General features: G+C 42.0%; 1 protein-coding gene across 1 annotated transcript; it reads right to left on the bottom strand.

Annotated features, from left to right (window-relative positions):
• Positions 1–2,440: 2,440 nt before the first annotated feature.
• Positions 2,441–16,475, bottom strand: LOC149011393 (uncharacterized). The gene is made up of 7 exons (XM_089162647.1): positions 16,056–16,475; positions 11,737–12,009; positions 11,430–11,606; positions 10,973–11,096; positions 10,227–10,870; positions 9,866–10,125; positions 2,441–2,618 (listed from the first exon to the last, which is right to left on the bottom strand). Exons 1-7 carry the CDS (start codon positions 16,473–16,475, stop codon positions 2,441–2,443), a joined length of 2,076 nt encoding a protein of 691 aa, XP_089018773.1.
• Positions 16,476–17,790: the final 1,315 nt, after the last annotated feature.

The raw sequence follows: 17,790 nt of genomic DNA, 5'->3' as shown, positions 1-17,790 counted from the left end.
ATCAAGAAATCAACGTTAAGTTGATCTTGATGTGACATCATTCCTCAATTGGGGTTAAAAAACAAGGGTACGCAGTACTCGAGGTAGGCTTTAGGTGAATGAGAAACTTATGGGCTATCCATGTGCATTTAATGAAATTCAATGCATTAAATGCTGAATTAAATGTCGAGGTTTGACATCTGGATAAGGTTGCGCCAAATCCATTGCCAGCACTACTTTTTCCGAGAAGTCACATGATGACAATTGTGTGTCACTGTGATGCACGATTATTGACTTCTCAGCTGGCATCTCCTCCAAGAAGCGCCACGATTGAGATTCATTAGTTGAACTATATTTCACCAAGCTTGAGCCCTTGGTTTGGTTCAAGTGGTCTGCTCCGGTTCAGGGGTTTGGACCGTAATGACCAAAACATTAGCCCCCTAGTCTTTATGACAAGTCTTGTCATCAAGATTGCATTTATGGGACTCGAATTTTGGAATGTAACAATCATCCGGGAAGTGTAAGCGCCTTGCTGAGAGGTTATGAGATTTTGGTAAGCACACGCTTGTAGACATTAACTGCTTTGGTAGTCATGTCATCTAGTCATGTCGTCTACGATGTTGCACACAATGCTCAATGTGACTACTTTATTGCCATATGTCTAGGTTGACATAACTTTTTTTAAGTCGAAACGTTTGAGACATTATGACCCTTGATTGAAAAGAATCCAGGATGTTGATCTTAACTCCAAAGTAATTATAAAGGGGATTAGCTCACGCCTCCTTATCCTTTTCTTCCAACTGCCTCTTGTGAACTCTGCAACCTCCACAATTCTCTACTCAAACCAGCGCATTTCCAAAACTTATAACTCATCTTCCTTTCTTTGTAAGTTTTCTTCCTCCAAATAGTATCATTGTTAAGAAGCTTGTGAAGAAGTATACCACACTCGAGAAGCCTAGTGTTAGGACCCCATTATCCATGGAAGGAGGTAGGGATCAGTGGAGACCCTTTCGTGGATAGGCCTCTCTCTCCTTCGTCTTCAACTGAAGTGGCCACTGGTTCCGCTAAGGAGTTGCAATCATCCATTCACAAGGGTGATGCTTCCTGGGAATCCCTCTAAGAGTGGTGGGACTCTTGGGGTAGTGTCCTCGAGTCCTTTGGTTTGCAATGACCCCTCTATCGAAGCTACCTTAGGGCCTTTGTTCTTTCCCTGTCTCCTTCGTCCCCACCATGTCCAACTAATGAAGAAGGCCTTTAGGATTCTAGAGGAGTTTCCAGTGAGACACCCCAGTCCCTACAAAAGGGCGTGCTTGTTGAGAGAGGGAGAAATCCCTCTATATTTTGATTCCATGCTGGGAGGCATGAGGGTTTCCCTCTGCGCCTTTGTGATGAAAACCCTTTTCTACTATGGATTGAATCCAGGTATGCTGGCTCCAAATGGTTGGAGATGTATAGTGGGCTTCATGGGGTACTGCAAGGGCTTAGGCTTTGATTGTAACTTGAATGTCTTTAGGTGGGTTTTCTCCCTTAGAGCCATAGATAGGGAAGGTTGGTATAGTTTCAACAAACGGGGTACCTCCACTCTCAAATTCAACATCATAGAAGATGACACCCTCCCTACTAGCCATAAGAGATGGAAAGACAGGTTCATTATTTGTTGTATTCCACATAACTATGCCATCCTAGAATGGCCCACCTTGTTTAAGAGCACCATCAAGAAGATGAACGTCAAACCTCCCTTGAATAAGAGGGAGCAAGGCCTTTATGAGCTTTTTGTTTAAGGAAGGAGGGGTCCTAATCCATGGTAGGGAGATGGAATTCAAAGCTCCTTTGCTCCTCTAGGAAGTCATGGTTGGTGAGTCCCCAACCTTCTTCCTTTCTTATCCTCCGTAATGAAGGCAGCATGTTATTCTTTGTCTTAGACTGTTTGAGTGAATTACTCTTTTCCCTCTTTTGCAAAACCAAATATGTCTCTCAATAGAGAAGAACTCCTCCAGCACTACATGGATTCTCAAGTGGCTTCAAGGAGGGAAAGTGAGAAGGTTAAGGACACGAGTGCTGGATCATTTGTCCCAGCCTCTGAGCTCCCAAGCCTTGTTGCTAGGATTCCTCCTAATTCTAAACTGAAGACCCTGGAGGATATCACTTGAGAAGCAAAGGAGGATGCTGTCAAGGCTGCCAATGGACAAAATGAGGCCCCCATTTAGGCTTTCCGAGAAATCAGTTCACAGGTGACTTCTTAGCGTGATGACATGGCGGCCCAAAAGAGTCGCAAGTGCTCTCACCTCTAACAAATAAGGGAAAAGTGAAAGTTATCCAAATTGAGGGGCCCAAGGTTTCAACTGCTCAATCCAAGGGTTCTTTGGGTCTTCCATCCTCTCTTCCCTGGGAAATCACTTTCCGGGGTGATATAAGTGCAAAGGCCACTGGAGATGCCACTGCTGTAGTGTCAGGGACGAGTTCAAAAACCCAAGGCCCTACTCTTCGAAGTGCCACGAGCATCATTCCCCCCACCAATGGCAACCACAACAACAACAACTACAACAGCTTCAACACCGACAATAGCTGCAGTGGCCTCAGCAAATGCTATGCTGAACCCCTCCCCTTTTGCCTCAAAGATTGACTCCTCAGTGGGAACTCTTCGAAGGAGACAAGGTTATGGGAGATTGTCATAAAGTCAAAGTAGTGGATCGAGCATGCGATCGCCCCTAGGATAAAGAAATCTATCCCATTCAAAACTCCATTCGCAGTTGGCTCAGTAAGTTCAAAATCTCCTTCCTTTTTCTCATAAGTCCTTTGAATTTTCCTTTGTTCCACTTTGTTAATCCATCTACTACTCTGTGCAACATGCATTTGTACACCTCTGTTAGCTTGGTGGAGTCACATATGAGGAGATGTAGGAAACTAGCCAATGAGAATTCCAGGGTCACATGTGACCTAGGACTTCAAATTGACAAGACCAACACCCTTTAGGCCAAGTATGACGACACCTTCATGGAGATGGATAGAGTCAAGAGCGAATTGGGGAGAACGAAGAAGAGGTTAAGCGAGGTCCACACCAACTATGAATATTATAGAAAGGAGAGAGATTGTGAGATCCCACCTAACCCTAACCTTGCTACTGTGCCAAATGCATACATACCATATGCATTGTTCGATTTATTCTCTGCTGTACAAATTGCCTAGTTTCGTTTGGTAGAAGTTTATCCCAAAGCTGATTTATTCTCTCCACGATTTCTTCTTGTGCCTTACATTCCCTTTGATAGGAGGATGATCTTAAATCATTCCCATGACTGATCCTTCTATCCCTGCTGTTCTAGAGTGGATCTCCATACACTCTATAACCTTGTGAATTCTCCACATGATGATTTCGAAGAGAAATCAAGTGTGATCTTCATGATTTGTTATTCATTCTAATTGTTTCAAGACTTCAAGCTTTTCATCTCCTATTCTTCAATCAAAGATTAGTAATCTCTCTTGTGTTTTATTGATCTACTCTTGCTATGATTTATTCTTTGAGATTGAGATTATGAACTAGATGTTACATCCTTGCAACATATTGATCCTTGCAACCATCTCTTCTACAATCTCCTTTCATTCTTAAAGTTTTATGATCTTCATATTAATCTTCGCTATGATCCTTGTGAAATCTTCATGAAGCCATGATCATACTTTCGATTTGATTTCAAAGCATGTAAGATTTACTCCTTGTTTTCTTACAAAAAGACTTATTGTTATTTGTTTTCCGTGGACTTTGGGAGAAGGAAGCCAAGATAATAGCAAAGTACCCCTGCCTTTTTGAATCCAAGTACTCTCCCAATTTTGAGGACGAAATTATTTTAAGGGGGGGGGGAGAATGTGAAATCCAACCCAAACCTAGCCCGGGCACCCTATCTGTTTTGGGTAAAGAAGGGTTAGTTTAAATGTTACACCTTAAAGTTGGACCTTGATTTGATCTTAGTTTGTTGCTTGTAGACCCTTTTGGTTGATGATTTTGTGTCAGAACCCAAGCCCATGGACATTGTCGATGATGCCCCTCACTTGAGAGCATTGTCAGTGTTAGTTTTGAATCTGCGCACCGAAGAGGGGTGAATTCGTTGAAATACCTAATGAACTCCTGTGCCAAATCTGAATATATTTCCCAAAACTAGACTTCTTGATGGACTTGTAGGAGAAAACCCCACTCAATTTGACCCCATATAGCCCTCCAAATCTCTGTTCGAAGTTGCTGAACTATGTCTGACAAATCCTGCTTGCGCATCAAAGAAGGTGAGCCTATTTGGTGGACCTAATGAACTCCCATGCTTTATCTTAAGATATTTCTGGAAACTAGACTTCTTTATTGACTTGTACAAGAAAAACCTCACTCAATTTGACCCTGTATAGCCCTCCGAATCCCTATTTGAACCTTGCTGTCCTGATTGGTCGACTCATTGGTCGACTGGACCAGTAGACCAATCCAATCGACCAATGAGTTCTGTTTTTGCTAATTAGGTCGTGGCTGCTCTATTTAAGTCCAAATCTTGGGATTACATCGCCTCCTATGCCTCCTAAGCCTCTGGAACAAGTTAGAACCCTAATCTAATCAATTCCCTTGCATTCCTTGGTGATCTCTCACAAGACTTGAAGAAATCTTCATCCTCCTGCAGCAAAGGTATGTGTATACTCACTCTTTCTTCTATCTCTGATTTTCTTTCTTTAATTTTGTTCTTAGTTGAGATCAAGAAGAAGATGTTGCACTCTTGCAACCATCCACTCCATGATCTCATCTTGTTCCTTGAGATCTATATTCATCATCATGATCTCAACCCCAGCCAGTTGAATTCTTGAAACCCTAATCTTGAAACCCTAACCTTGTGTGATCATCCGGAGAACCTTTGGTAACCTCCCATGTGAGGGAAACCTCATGGGTCATATTTATGTTAATCTAAATTTGACCTTCTATGATTTTCTTGTTTTAATTGGCCAATCATTAATTCCCTTACATTCTGTGATCTCAACCTTTTCCTGCGAGACAAAAAGGGTGAAACCCTAACTTCTTGGATATATGTTATTGACCCTGTTAATAGCCAATCAATGTGCTTTCTTTACTAAATTGTAACCTATCATCATCTAAATTCCTTATCCTTGATCATCTATATTTTCTTGTTTTATTGGCTAGCAATTTACTTCCCTTCATCCGGTGCTCTCAACCTTTTTCATGGGAGCCAAAAAAAAAAAAAGGGTGAAACCCTAACTTCTTGGATCAAACCAAGAACCCTTAGTTTGATCTTGTTAACCTCCAATCAATGTGTTTCCCTTACTAGAATTGTAACCTATCAATCTTTAATTCTTTATCCTTGATCATACTATATTTTCTTCATGATCCATGTTTAACCTAATTAGGATTTCTAAATTATTCTTTCTTCGTTCTTGTTCTTGATTGAGATCAGGAAGAAGATGTTGCAACCTTGCAACCATCTATTCCATGATCTCATTCCATCCTTTGAGATCTATGATCATCGTCATGATCTCAACCCTAGCCAAAAGGGAGAGATTTTGAGGGGAAATTCTTGGGTAACCCTCATGAGAGGTTAACCAATTTGGGAACCCTTTTATTTTTGTTAATTCATTGGACCCTCCCCAAAACCTTTCTTGATTGTAAATTCTTTGGCCTAGGGTGAATCTTTATCCTCCCTAGTCTTTCCGTGGGATACACGGATCCTTGTTAGTAAATCCCTAATCGTATGATTAGAATTTCTTTCCTTTCACTTTAATTGAGAACCTTATTTTCTCTCATTGGTAGACCCTTCCTAATTCCATTCTTGATTTTGAAATACTAATGAGATGTTCCTTTATCTATCTTGGGTTGTTTTTGTGAGAGTTAATTATGGGTAACTCTCATGGGAGGTAACCAACTCTTATGAGAGGTAACCATATCTGAGACCCTAATGTTCTTTTATCTGATTGGAAACTTCCCAACACCTTTTCAGATTGTGCATTCTTTGTTTCTCTTTCCCTAGGGTGAATCTTGATTACCCCTAGCCTTTCCATGAGAGCCATCGGTTATGTATGATGAAACCCTAACCCCTTTGTTATAGACCTTTTGAGTTCGATTTTCGGACTAAGATCTCCCCCATGTCTTCATTAGGGTTAGGTTGTACTTGGTCATCAACCTCATGGGCAATGTTTTTATTAACCTAAACTAGATTTCCTATGATTTCTTGTTATTTTCTTGATAACAATCATTCCCTCTCATTCCGTGATCATAACCTTATTATGGGAACCATAAGGTTGAAACCCTAGTTTCTTGGGTCAAATCAAGAACCCATATTTTGACCATGACTTGATGATTTTATCTTCCCATATGATTCTAATACATCCTAGGGAGTTCCCCTTCGAATTTCGGATCAATCCGACTTCAAACGAAGAAGTTATGGCCAAAATTGTTTTCACTATTCCGTAATGACTCGATTGGTCGACTGCTTGGTCGACTGGGTCAGTAGACCAAGGCACTCGACCAATGAAGTTAGTAGCTTCAATTTTCGCTCAGTTTGATTCGTTTGCTCTCTGATCTTTTAGGCATCTTTCCTAATGTTATATCTATGATTGTTAGGGGTTTATTTGCTAAGTTTGGAGCCTCTCTCTTTGATCTTTGGATTATCTTCGGCGATAATCAAGGTAAGGATAGTTATTTCCTTAACTACATAGATTACTTGGTCTCTGGTTTCTACTTTGTGAAACTATGAGATTACCTACTGTTGTTGTACTTTAATTCTGATCTCCTACTGTGAGAACAGTAGCACTTGTTTATATCATCTTTTTCATTATTCATGTTATATGAATTACTTATTGCTGCTTAATCTGATTTTGCTTTTACATTCTCTTTTATATGATGAACTACTGGTTGTGTATGTCATGACTAATCTGAATGTGTTTGTTTAAGTTTGGTTTGGGATTGGGAAGTGTCCTTTTGACGCTTCTGTCCTTGGACATTGGAGGGAATAGTATGGGATGTTCTCCGAAGATGCCCATCGACGCTTTCCCGAATCAATGGATGTCATTCTAGGGCTGTCTAGCAGTGTTGGGCTAGGATGTCCCCATTATATCAGACCCGATTCGGAAGGGTATTGAGACCGAACGACCCTTGGTAGCAATGGGGATTCGTGGGCGCTCAAGACCGGTAACCAATCCGTGAGAGGACATGGATCACATTGTGGATACTCGAAAGAGGCCATTTATTGGAGGGTTGCATATGGTTAGACTTGGGCTCATGGGCGCTCGAGACCGGTGAGTTGTATCCATGAGAGGACATGAGAGCTTCCCGTTTACCATATGTGGATAACCAATAGGGTTGATGAGTCCGGTGAGTAATATCCGTGACTCTAGTGGAAAGGATACCGGAAAGGATCCCGAGAGGGGAGGAATGGAAGTATCTGGACCTGACTTGATGTAACTGACTAGATGACTTGCATTGGGCTAGGCTTTTCCCTGACATGCGCCGGTACTTATGCCAAATGGTTGTGAGAGAGTGTGTTGACTTAACCCCCTACCATGGTTTGTCCGAGAGGGATGCCCGGACCCACTACCAACAGGAGCCGTATGAGTGACCTACCCAAAGAAGTACGGTGCTATGACTTAAAGCATGTCTGCCATAGAGACCAGCATACATAGAGTTAGATGCATATATACATTATCTATTTCATATTGCATTGCATCTTGTTATGTTCTGCCGCATGTTATTTATGTTGTTATGGGTTAACTTGCCTTACTGAGTTTCTTTTGAAACTCATTCCTTTTTGTACAATCTATTGTTAGACTTCTCTATAGGTTCGGATTTCTTTGACGATCCGTACGAGGAAGCGCAAGGTGAAGAAGATAAGATTGAAGAGCAAGAAGAGCTAACTGAAGATGTGGATTAGATTTCTTTTGTTTCTTCTAGACTTATCTTTTACTTTACTTGTATTAGCTTAGAGCTTTTTTTAGATTTCGATCTACCTTCCGCATGTGTTTGTAGGGTATATTTCCACTATACTCTACAGTTGTCTTTTGATTTGGTATCTTGTTATTCCGCACTCTGATATTCTATAGTGATCCTTCTGAGATCCTTTCTTGACTTTTATTATAAATTACTTGAACATTATGATTTGTTCTTGCTTTTGATTATGTTATTGTGCGAAATGGATATGATCGTTCCTAAACTTGATCTTTAGGGCTGTGGATCACACTATCGCGTATGCCAGTTAGGGTACCGGCTGGTAGGATGTGACAGAGATGAAGAAAAAAGGAGAGAAAACGAAGCTACAATGACCAAGGATGCTGCCATCAAGGATAGAGATAAGATGGAAGCTGAATTGGCTAAGTTGTGGGCTGATAAAGAGACATCATAGGCCATCGTGGCGAAGCTTCAGGTGGAGAACAATAAGCTTTCTACCTTCTACTCAAAGCTGGACTCTAAGAAGGAAAAGCTGGCCTTGGATTTGAAGTTGACACATGAGAAGGTCCAATAGTTGACTGAGCGTGCCTTTACCTATGCGAAGGATACCATAAGGGAATTCAAGGCTTCTAAGCAGTACAGACTAGAAATTGTAGAGGCAGCTCTTCTAGGCTATGAATTTGGTTTGGACGAAGCTTTTGCCTTAATGGTGAATAGATTGCTAGAAGAGACCTTGAGGGAAGTCTACAAAGATTCTCCTTTTGATGCCATCAATTGTGAGAGGTTGAAATCCCTGTGTTCAGCTGGATGCAATTGCCAACTCCAAGAACTCCTTATCCAGGAGCTACCATAGATCTTGAAGAAGGTCATCTTCATCTCGAAGAAGGTCTCAACCAGACTCCTCTCCAATAGGTCAATCCTAAAGGCTTTACCATTGTAACTATTGAAGATGAGGTTGATGCTGCTGCCACTAAATGATGAATCCTTTATTTGTTTTTCTTCACCTCTTCATTTAGTGGGACCATATACCTTTTTTTTTTTTTTTTTTTTTTTTGGTGTGTGACCCTAAGGCCCTCTCTGTACCTTGGGTCCGTTATCAATGAAAAAAATTTTGATTCACATTTCTTGGTTTATCTCTTAACAAATTTTGTATCCATAATGAGTTCACATTCTGTTGTTTACAAAATATTGCTGAGTGTAGGCTCTCGGGAACACTAGGTTGTCAATATATACTTCAACCCTCTGAAAAAGGGCTAAGTGTTGGTTCTCGGGAGGTGCTCTCCGATAAGCACATACAATTGGCCCAAGAAATCACCAAGGAAATAGCTAAGTACTTAGTTGCTTATACAAGTTGGTAATTCTTACTTGTTTAGCGACATGTCTCATTCACTAGTAGAACTTCTTTAGGTGCACAACATTCCATGCATGAACAAGTTATCTATCAGTCTCCATGTCTTTGAGCTTGTATGTTCCCGATTGGAGCTCACGCACCACCAGGTAGGGGCCTTCCCATCTAGGAGATAGCGTATTCCTTTGTCTTGGAGCTGAAACATCAACTTGTCGGAGGACCAAATCTCCTTGCCAAAAAGTCTTACTTCTAACTCTGGAGTTCTAGTATTTGGCTACTTTCTTCTGATAAGCCGTATTTCGATAGAAAGCCACTTCTCAGACTTCATCAATGAACTCCAAATTTTCCTGAAGCCCCTTTTCGTTTGCTGCTTTGTCAAAGTGTGTTGATCTTAGTGATCCTGCCAACACTTCTACAGGAACCAGCACCTCAGTGCCATAGGACAATTTGAAGGGAGTTTCCATCGTTGGCATTCTTGATGAAGTCCTATAAGCCCAAAGGACGTGAGGCAGCTCCTCTACCCATTATTTGTGACTTTCCTCCAACCATCTTTTGATGCCATCTAGCAAAGTGCGATTGGTAACCTCTTCTTGGCCATTGCATTCGAGATACACAACTACAACCCTTCTAAAGTCACATGATAAGTCTGGAAAAACTCCTTGAATGTAGGGTTATCAAATTTAGTTCCATTGTCAGTCAATAGTATCTTGGGCAAGCCAAATCTGTATATGATTTTATTGAGGGTGAACTTCTCCATCTGCTTCTCTATTATGGTTGCAACTGCTTCAACTTCTACCCACTTGGTGAAGTAGTTAATGGCAACCATCAAGAATTTTCTTCCCCCTGATGTAGGTGGAAATGGTCCCAAGAGATCATTCCCCATCTGGCAAAAGGTATTGGATTGAGAATTGAGATCAAGGGAACTATAGGGGCCGGGCCCCTCTGTACTAAAGAGTGAAGTTGACACGGTTCGCAATGGTGAACGTAGTCCCAAGCATCCTTCACAATAGTTGGCCAAAAGATACCTTGTCTCAAGATTTTGAAAGCCAATGCTCTTGCACCCATGTGAGCTCCACAGATTCCTTCATGAACTTCTGCCAAAGCATATTGGGCGCCTGTAGGACCTACGCACTTCAATAGTGGCCCTTCCACAGAATGCTTGTACAAGATTCTTTTTATCAAAGTAAACTTTGATGCTCTCCTCTTAACAATGCGAGAGTGAGCTAGATTCTCTAAAAGTTGGTCATACTTCAAATAAACAACCAATTCATCCATCCAGGAAGGTTTTGCTTCCTCAATCTCCATCATTTCCCAAGCGTCAATACTTGGTTCGTGAAGGATCTTTTGATAAACTAAAGCTTCTATATCTTCAATGCCAGCAGAGGCCAGCTTGGCCAGGATGTCAGCATTCACATTTTCCTCCCTGGGGATTTGAATAAACTCACAATGATTGAAGTTGGCCTTTAACCCATTTTCCTTGGCAAGGTATTGCACCATTTTTTCTTCTCTAGCCTCATAGACACCCTTGACTTGGCTCACTATCAATTGAGAGTCACTTTGTATGTTCAAATATTTGACACACAAAGAGTCTGCTAAGCAGAGTCCTGCCAATAATGCCTCATATTCAACTACATTATTCGTCACCAAGAAGGTGAAGCATAAGGCATAGTTGATAACAATGCCACTGGGACTTTCTAGCACTAGAGCCGCTCCACTTCACATGGTGTTACTAGCTCCGTCAATGAAAAGAATCCACGTTTTAGCAGGTGTCTCTCGATCTTCTCTTGTACTCCACCCAACAATAGACTTAACCACAAAGTCTGCTAACACCTGCCCCTTTATTGCATTTCTTGGCTGAAAGTCAACCTAATGTTCACTTAGCTCAATAGCCCAAGTGACCATACTTCTTGCCAAGTCTGGACAATGAAGGATCTTTTTTAAGGGTGCATTGGTGAGAATTGTTACTAGATGGGCCTAGAAGTAGGGCCTTAGCTTCTTAATGGATATCATCACTACTAAGGTGAGCTTCTCAATTTCAGGATATCTAGTTTCAACATCTAGAAGGACATGAGAAACATAGTAAACAGGCTTCTAGATGCCTTTTTCCTCTTGTACTAATAGTGAACTCACATCTTTAGAAGATGTGGCTAGATACATGAGAAGTCCCTTTTCAGGAGTAGGGCATACCTGAATAGAAGAAGAACTTAGCTTGAACTTCAGTTCTTCAAAATATCTTCGGCATTCTTCAGTCCAAACCAACTCTGAAGTGGCATTAAGAGTTTTCAACGCTATGAAGAAAGGCTGGCAGCGTTCCCTAAATTTCGCTAAGAAGCAACTCAAAGTTGCTACCCTTCTTGCCAAGCACTAAATTTCCATTATAGTGCAAGGTGGCTGCATATTGATGATGGCCTTGATCTTCTCAGGATACACTTCAATGCCTCTTTGTGAGACCATGAATCCTAGGAACTTTCCAGATGAAACTCCAAAGGCGCACTTCTTGAGATTCAAGCACATCTTGTGTTCTCGGAGGACACTGAAGACCTCCGATAAGTCGCTTATGTGATCCTTCTGCTAGATACTTTTGACTTAAGATATCGTCTACATAGACCTCCATGTTTTGTCCAATTTTCTTGCAGAAGATCTTGTTGATAGCTTGCTGGTAAGTGGCCCCAGCATTCTTTAGACCAAAAGGCATTACTTTGTAGTAGTAGCTTTCTCGATTAGTCATGAAGGCTGTGTGGACCTCATCTTCAGGTACCATCAGGATCTGATTGTACCAAAATATGTGTCCATGAAGCTTAACACTCCATGTCTTGCTGTGGCGTCAATGAGAAGTTCAATCTGAGGCAATGGGTAACAATCTTTGGGGAAGGCTTTATTGAGGTCTGTGTAGTCTGTACACATCCTCCACTTTTCGGTGGCCTTCTTTACCATCACTACATTGGCTAACCATTTAGGGCATTCAATAGGCGAAATGAAGCCAGACTTGGCGAGCTTTTCAGTTTCTATCTGAATCATCTGTTGCTTCTCGGTGGAGAAGTTCCATCTCCTTTAAATCACCGGGGCAGCCCCCTTGTTGATCCATAAGTGGTGCTTAGCAACACTTTAGTCATTCCTGGCATATTCTCTACTTGTCACATCCACCCAGCCGGTACCCCATTGGGCATACCCGGGTATGTGATCCACAGTCCCAAGGATAAAGTATCGAGCAACCATGCCTCCCACATACACGATAACATAATCATGAACAATAATAATCAAGGTAAAAGCATATAATAAAAGAATCATGAATAAGAGAAAAACAAGATAATCAAAGTGCGGGATAAAATGATACCAAAGTATATATAATCCAAAAGGAGAGAGAGTGAGCACAAGTCACTCCCTCAATGGCAGCGGAAAGTAGATAAATCAAGTTAAGTTACAAATCCAAAACTTAAGGAGTATATCAAAGAAAATTTAGTAATAGATCCAGGTTCCAAAAGAACAGCATAAATCCTAAGCTAAGGTCTCCTCGGTCTTATACAATGTGTCCTCATAGGTGTACACGAAGAAAACTAAGCAGGGTCTCTCCCACACCAAGGTCAGGCTAATCTTGGTACAGAGGGTAATCACCCTCGGCACCTTCACCATAACTTTCATAATGGCCAAGACCTTCAATGTAGTATGCGGGATCCTGGTCCGCCTCGAGGTATGAGCCATCAGCTTCTTCGGTACCTGTAGACAAATCTAACAAAACAATTACACAAAAAGGAATGAGTTCAAAAGAACTCAGCAAGGCAGTTATTCCATAATACACAAGTCATATGATACAAAATGTAACATGATGCGAAAGGATATGAGACAGATGATGCAAATATGATTCTAACTCTACATATGCTAGTCTCTATGGTAGACATGCTTTAAGTCATAGCATCATACTTCTTTGGGTAGGTCTCAATCACTCAAGCCGGTGGGAATTGGGTCCTGCATCCCTCGGAACAATCCATAGCTGGGGTTTAATTCACTGCTCTCTTACACCACCATTGGGTCTAAGTATTGGCGCATGTCACAGTAAAGCCTATCCCAATGCAAGTCATCTGCTCAATCATATCATGTCAAATCCAAATACGTCCATTCCTCGCCCCCAACGATCCTTTTTCGGTATCCTTCACACTAGAGTCAGCATAGTCCTGGACTATGGACTCATCAACCCTATTGGTCATCCACAAATAGTAGATGGGAAGCTCTCATGGGTTGGTTACCGGTCTCGAGCACCCGTGAGCCCAAGTCTAGCTATTTGCAACCCTACCAATAAATGGCCCCTTTCATGTATCCGTAGTACAATTTATGTCCTCTCACGGGTTGGTTACCGGTTTTGAGCGCCCATCAAACCACACTACTACCACGGGTTGTTCGGTCTCAATACCCTTATGATTCGGGTCTGATACAACAAGGACATCCTAGCCATACATCTAGACAATTCCTATGTATGTCATCCAATAATTCGGGAAAGTGTCAATGGGCACCTTCAGAGAACATCCCATACTATTCCCTCCGATGTCCAAGGATAGAAATGTCAGAAGGACATTCCCCAATCCCAAATCATACTTAATCAACATGTTCAATTCCATCATATCAAACATGAATTATACTTCATCACATAAAAAGAGATACAATGTAATACAACTGATCACATATGTCATTATTGAAATAAGTAAGCATGGTAACTCAAAATGATATATAACATGATACTACTGTTATGAAGTGTATACAGCAATCACAAGATGTCTAAAATATTACAAGGAAAGTAAATCTACCACATTTCAAACATAGCGACAAGATTCACATAATTCATGTAATTATGACAACAATCGTCCTTACATTAATCGAATCGAAAATAATACCAAGTATCACTAGAATAGTCCCCAAATCAGTGCTTATACCCTAGACAATATATGTGCAACATTAGAGAAGGAAACAATCAAATCGGAGATCAAACGGAGCAAATCGAACAAAGATAGAGTTGTTGTTCTCAATCGTTTGATCGCCTAGTTGATCGACTCGATCGACCAAGATGAACAAGATGAACAACGACAAAGATAGTGATTTTGGTCTGAAACCGATCTTCCGGGGCTCGGATCGATCCAAAACTTGGAGGGATTGATTGTAACAGTATAATAACACTATACAACAAGTATTAACATGATCTAATAGTCCAATTAGGAATATCCAAATTGAAACCCTATGTTTATATGCTAAACATCAAGAATTCAATTGGAATTTGTTGCAATGGCAAGGAATGATGGGGAATTAGCTAAGGAAGTGATAAGAACTAGATTAGAATCACAAACCAATAATAAATCAGACCTAGCATACATCTACACATCAGTTTAAATCAATAAGAGAAGTTGGAATGAAAAGAATCATAGAAATGCAATGCTAGTGATTGAAATGGAAGCATAGCATAGCAAGAATGGAAGGAAACTAATGGAGATGAAAGGGGAAACACATGACCAAGTGTTTGCAAGGTTGCAGCACTTTAGTCATGGTCTTAATAGCAAGAAAGAGTAGAGGAAGGAGTAGAATAGAAGATGAGAGAGAGAAATCATACCTTGAGGAAGCAATGGAGATGAAATGCAATGATTGAGACCAAGAATCTTCACAAACTCCAAGAGATAGCCTTGGGAAGCTCACTTCTCGTTCTCTGGAGTCCAAATGATTAGAATAGGGTTCTATTCACGAGGTCCCAATAAGTAGGCTTAAAATAATCAAGAAATTTGTGATTTTTCGTATTTAATAATCTGTTGGTTGACTGACTGGTCGACTGGGCCAATCGACTAAGCCATGACAGCAACTTCAGATAAGGAAATGGAAGGCCAGACTAATCCAAATTGAGTTGGGTTTTCTCCTACAAGTCAATCAACAAGTCTAGATTAGAGAAATACCTTCAAAACAAGATCGGGAGTGCATCAAGTACTTCAACTAAGCTTCCCCTCTTCCAGGTGCAGTTTCTCACCGAACACTGACAGTGTATCCAAGTAAGAGGCATCACTATCAATATCCATAGGCTCTGAGTCATACACCAAATCTTCAACTACGAGGGCCTACAAGTCTCTTCTTCCACCACTCCAGGTCTTCGGACCTACAAACATCAAAGGATCCAGGTCGGGGTCAGGGTTAGGATAGGGCTGGATTTCACACTACTGACCAGGCAAACACATCTGCGTTGTGAGCCAAAGAGGAGGTCAATTCCTCCATGAAGTCCTCTGATTGCTCTGAACCAATGTTGGTTTCCCGCTCTGGATGTGCAAGGCTCAAAGGGACTTTTGCAACTTCTCAACCGGTTCCCCTCGTTGCATTTGGCTCTCATCCATGTCATCAAGTACTTCATCAGTGAGAGCCATTCCTGCAAGTGGAGTTGCTGGTTGCTTCCAGATGAAGTTGAGGTAACATGTCATAAACTGTTTCTGATCAGTCTTGCAAACTCCCACTCCTTTGGATGTGGGAAACATCAACATCATATGCCTAGGAGAGATTACTGCGCCTAGTGCCATCAATGTGGGGCAGCCCAAGATGATGTTATATGCCAACAAGTTACGCACAACCATGAACGTGGTGGGTAAAGTCACTTGCAGGGGGAAAGTCCCTACAGTCAGATCCAACTATATTCCTCCACAGTGGTAGAGTTTCCTGCGAAGCCGTATAGCAAGGCTATAGTTGGTTGGAGTGCTTCTTGGTCAATCTTGAGCATGCAGAAAGCATCCAGAGACAAAATGTCTGCTGAAGATCCAGTATTGACCAAGACTTGTAAATCATATGGTTGCCCAACCTAACCTTGATCACGATGGCATCTTCATGCGGAGTATAAACGTCCACTAGCTCCTTTTCGGCAAAAGTGATTGGCTCACTTTGAACAAAACGTGTCATTGCAGTGGGCTCAATGGTGCCTATGACACGTGCTCCTTGTTTCATTTGCCTTACAGATCTGGGAGTGGGCCTTCCAAATATTGTATTGATTCTGGGAAGATCCTCGTCCCTTGACGATATAGGAGCTTTTCCCCTTGACTCGATCCGTCCCAGAGGAGGGATTCTGTTGCGCCTTCTCAGTGAAGGTGAGGCCTCACAATGGTGAGTGGCCTTCACATGCTGATTTAGATGCCCTCTACCGATCAGCTTTTCAATCTCCACTTTCAACATACGGCACTCATTAGTATAATGCCCTCTGTCTTTGTGGTATTGGCAGTACTTTGCCATGTCACTCCTATTTTGGGGGCGTGCATGCAATCTTCCAGGGGTTTTCAATAACCTCCCCCCTTCCCCCCCCCCCCCCCCACAACACCAAAAACAAAACCAACAATTAAAAGAAGGGAATTCGCCCCCCCCCCCCCCCCCCCCCCCCCCCCCCCCCCCCCCCCCCCCCCCCCCCCCCCCCCCTTTGCCACCCAGGCCCAAGAGTTGGTTTCCGGGCCCTTCCCCACCCCCGCCTTGGCCCCCCCCCCCCCCCCCCCCCCCCCCCCCCCCCCCCCCGGGGGTGCCCCCCCCCCCCAGAACCGAAACCAAGTGACCCCCCCCCCACATAAACAATAACATAATCATGAACAATCATAACATGAGTGCGGAAGATAAATCATAGATCCAATAATGAAAGAATGAATCATAAACGAATCGGAATAATAGACATAATCAGAGTATCAAACAGATATAAGTAAAGTGAAGCAAAAATCCCACTTTACATCCAACTGGAAAAGTAGCTCTAAAGAATAAACTAGATAAAAGCTAATCCCAAAGTAGCAAGTACATTGGGTAACTAAATTATTCTCCACTTTGTAGACGACATCCTTGTAGGTGTAGATCTCATAAATAGCACAAGGACGCTTCCACTCAATGGTCGGACTAAGCATCGTATGGAGCATAACCACCCGTGGGATCTTCGAGTAATTGTGGTAACCGCAATCACCTTCCTGGAGATATGTCTCTTCGCCTTGCGCTTCCTCATAGGAACCGTCATAGTACTCGGTACACTGCAGGATAGTCTAACAACATTGTACAATAAAGGAATGAGTTTCAAAGAAACTCGAGAAGGCGATTAAAATCCATAATAACATAAATGGCAGGATTCCGGAACAATCATAAATGCAATATGATATGAGACAATCAATGAATGAATGAATCTAACTCTATGTATGCTGGTCTCTATTGGCAGACATGCTTTGAGTCATAGCACCGTACTTCTTTAGGAAAGTCCACTCACATCCTCAACCATTTAAGATATCTTGGATTCTCTCACGGATCATTTCACCGGTCTTGAGCAGCCGATTGGTAATGGGTCCTTCATCCCTCAGGACAAACCTTGGCAGGGGGTTAAGTCAACACACTCTCTCACAACCATTTGGTATAAGTACTGGCGCATGTCAGGGTAAAACCTAGCCAAAATGCAAGTCTTCTACTTGGTTACATCAAGTCGATCCGAGATACTTCCATTCCTCGTCCCCGACGATCCTTTCCGGTATCCTTCACACTAGAGTCGGCGTATCCTATGGCACCGACCAACTCGGACTACGGACTCATC

Source organism: Hakea prostrata, chromosome 7, assembly GCF_041222555.1.
Source record: "Hakea prostrata isolate BN-2017 chromosome 7, UWA_Hpros_2, whole genome shotgun sequence".
NCBI classification, from domain to species: Eukaryota; Viridiplantae; Streptophyta; class Magnoliopsida; order Proteales; family Proteaceae; genus Hakea; species Hakea prostrata.
This window is presented reverse-complemented; position numbering and strand designations above follow the sequence as displayed.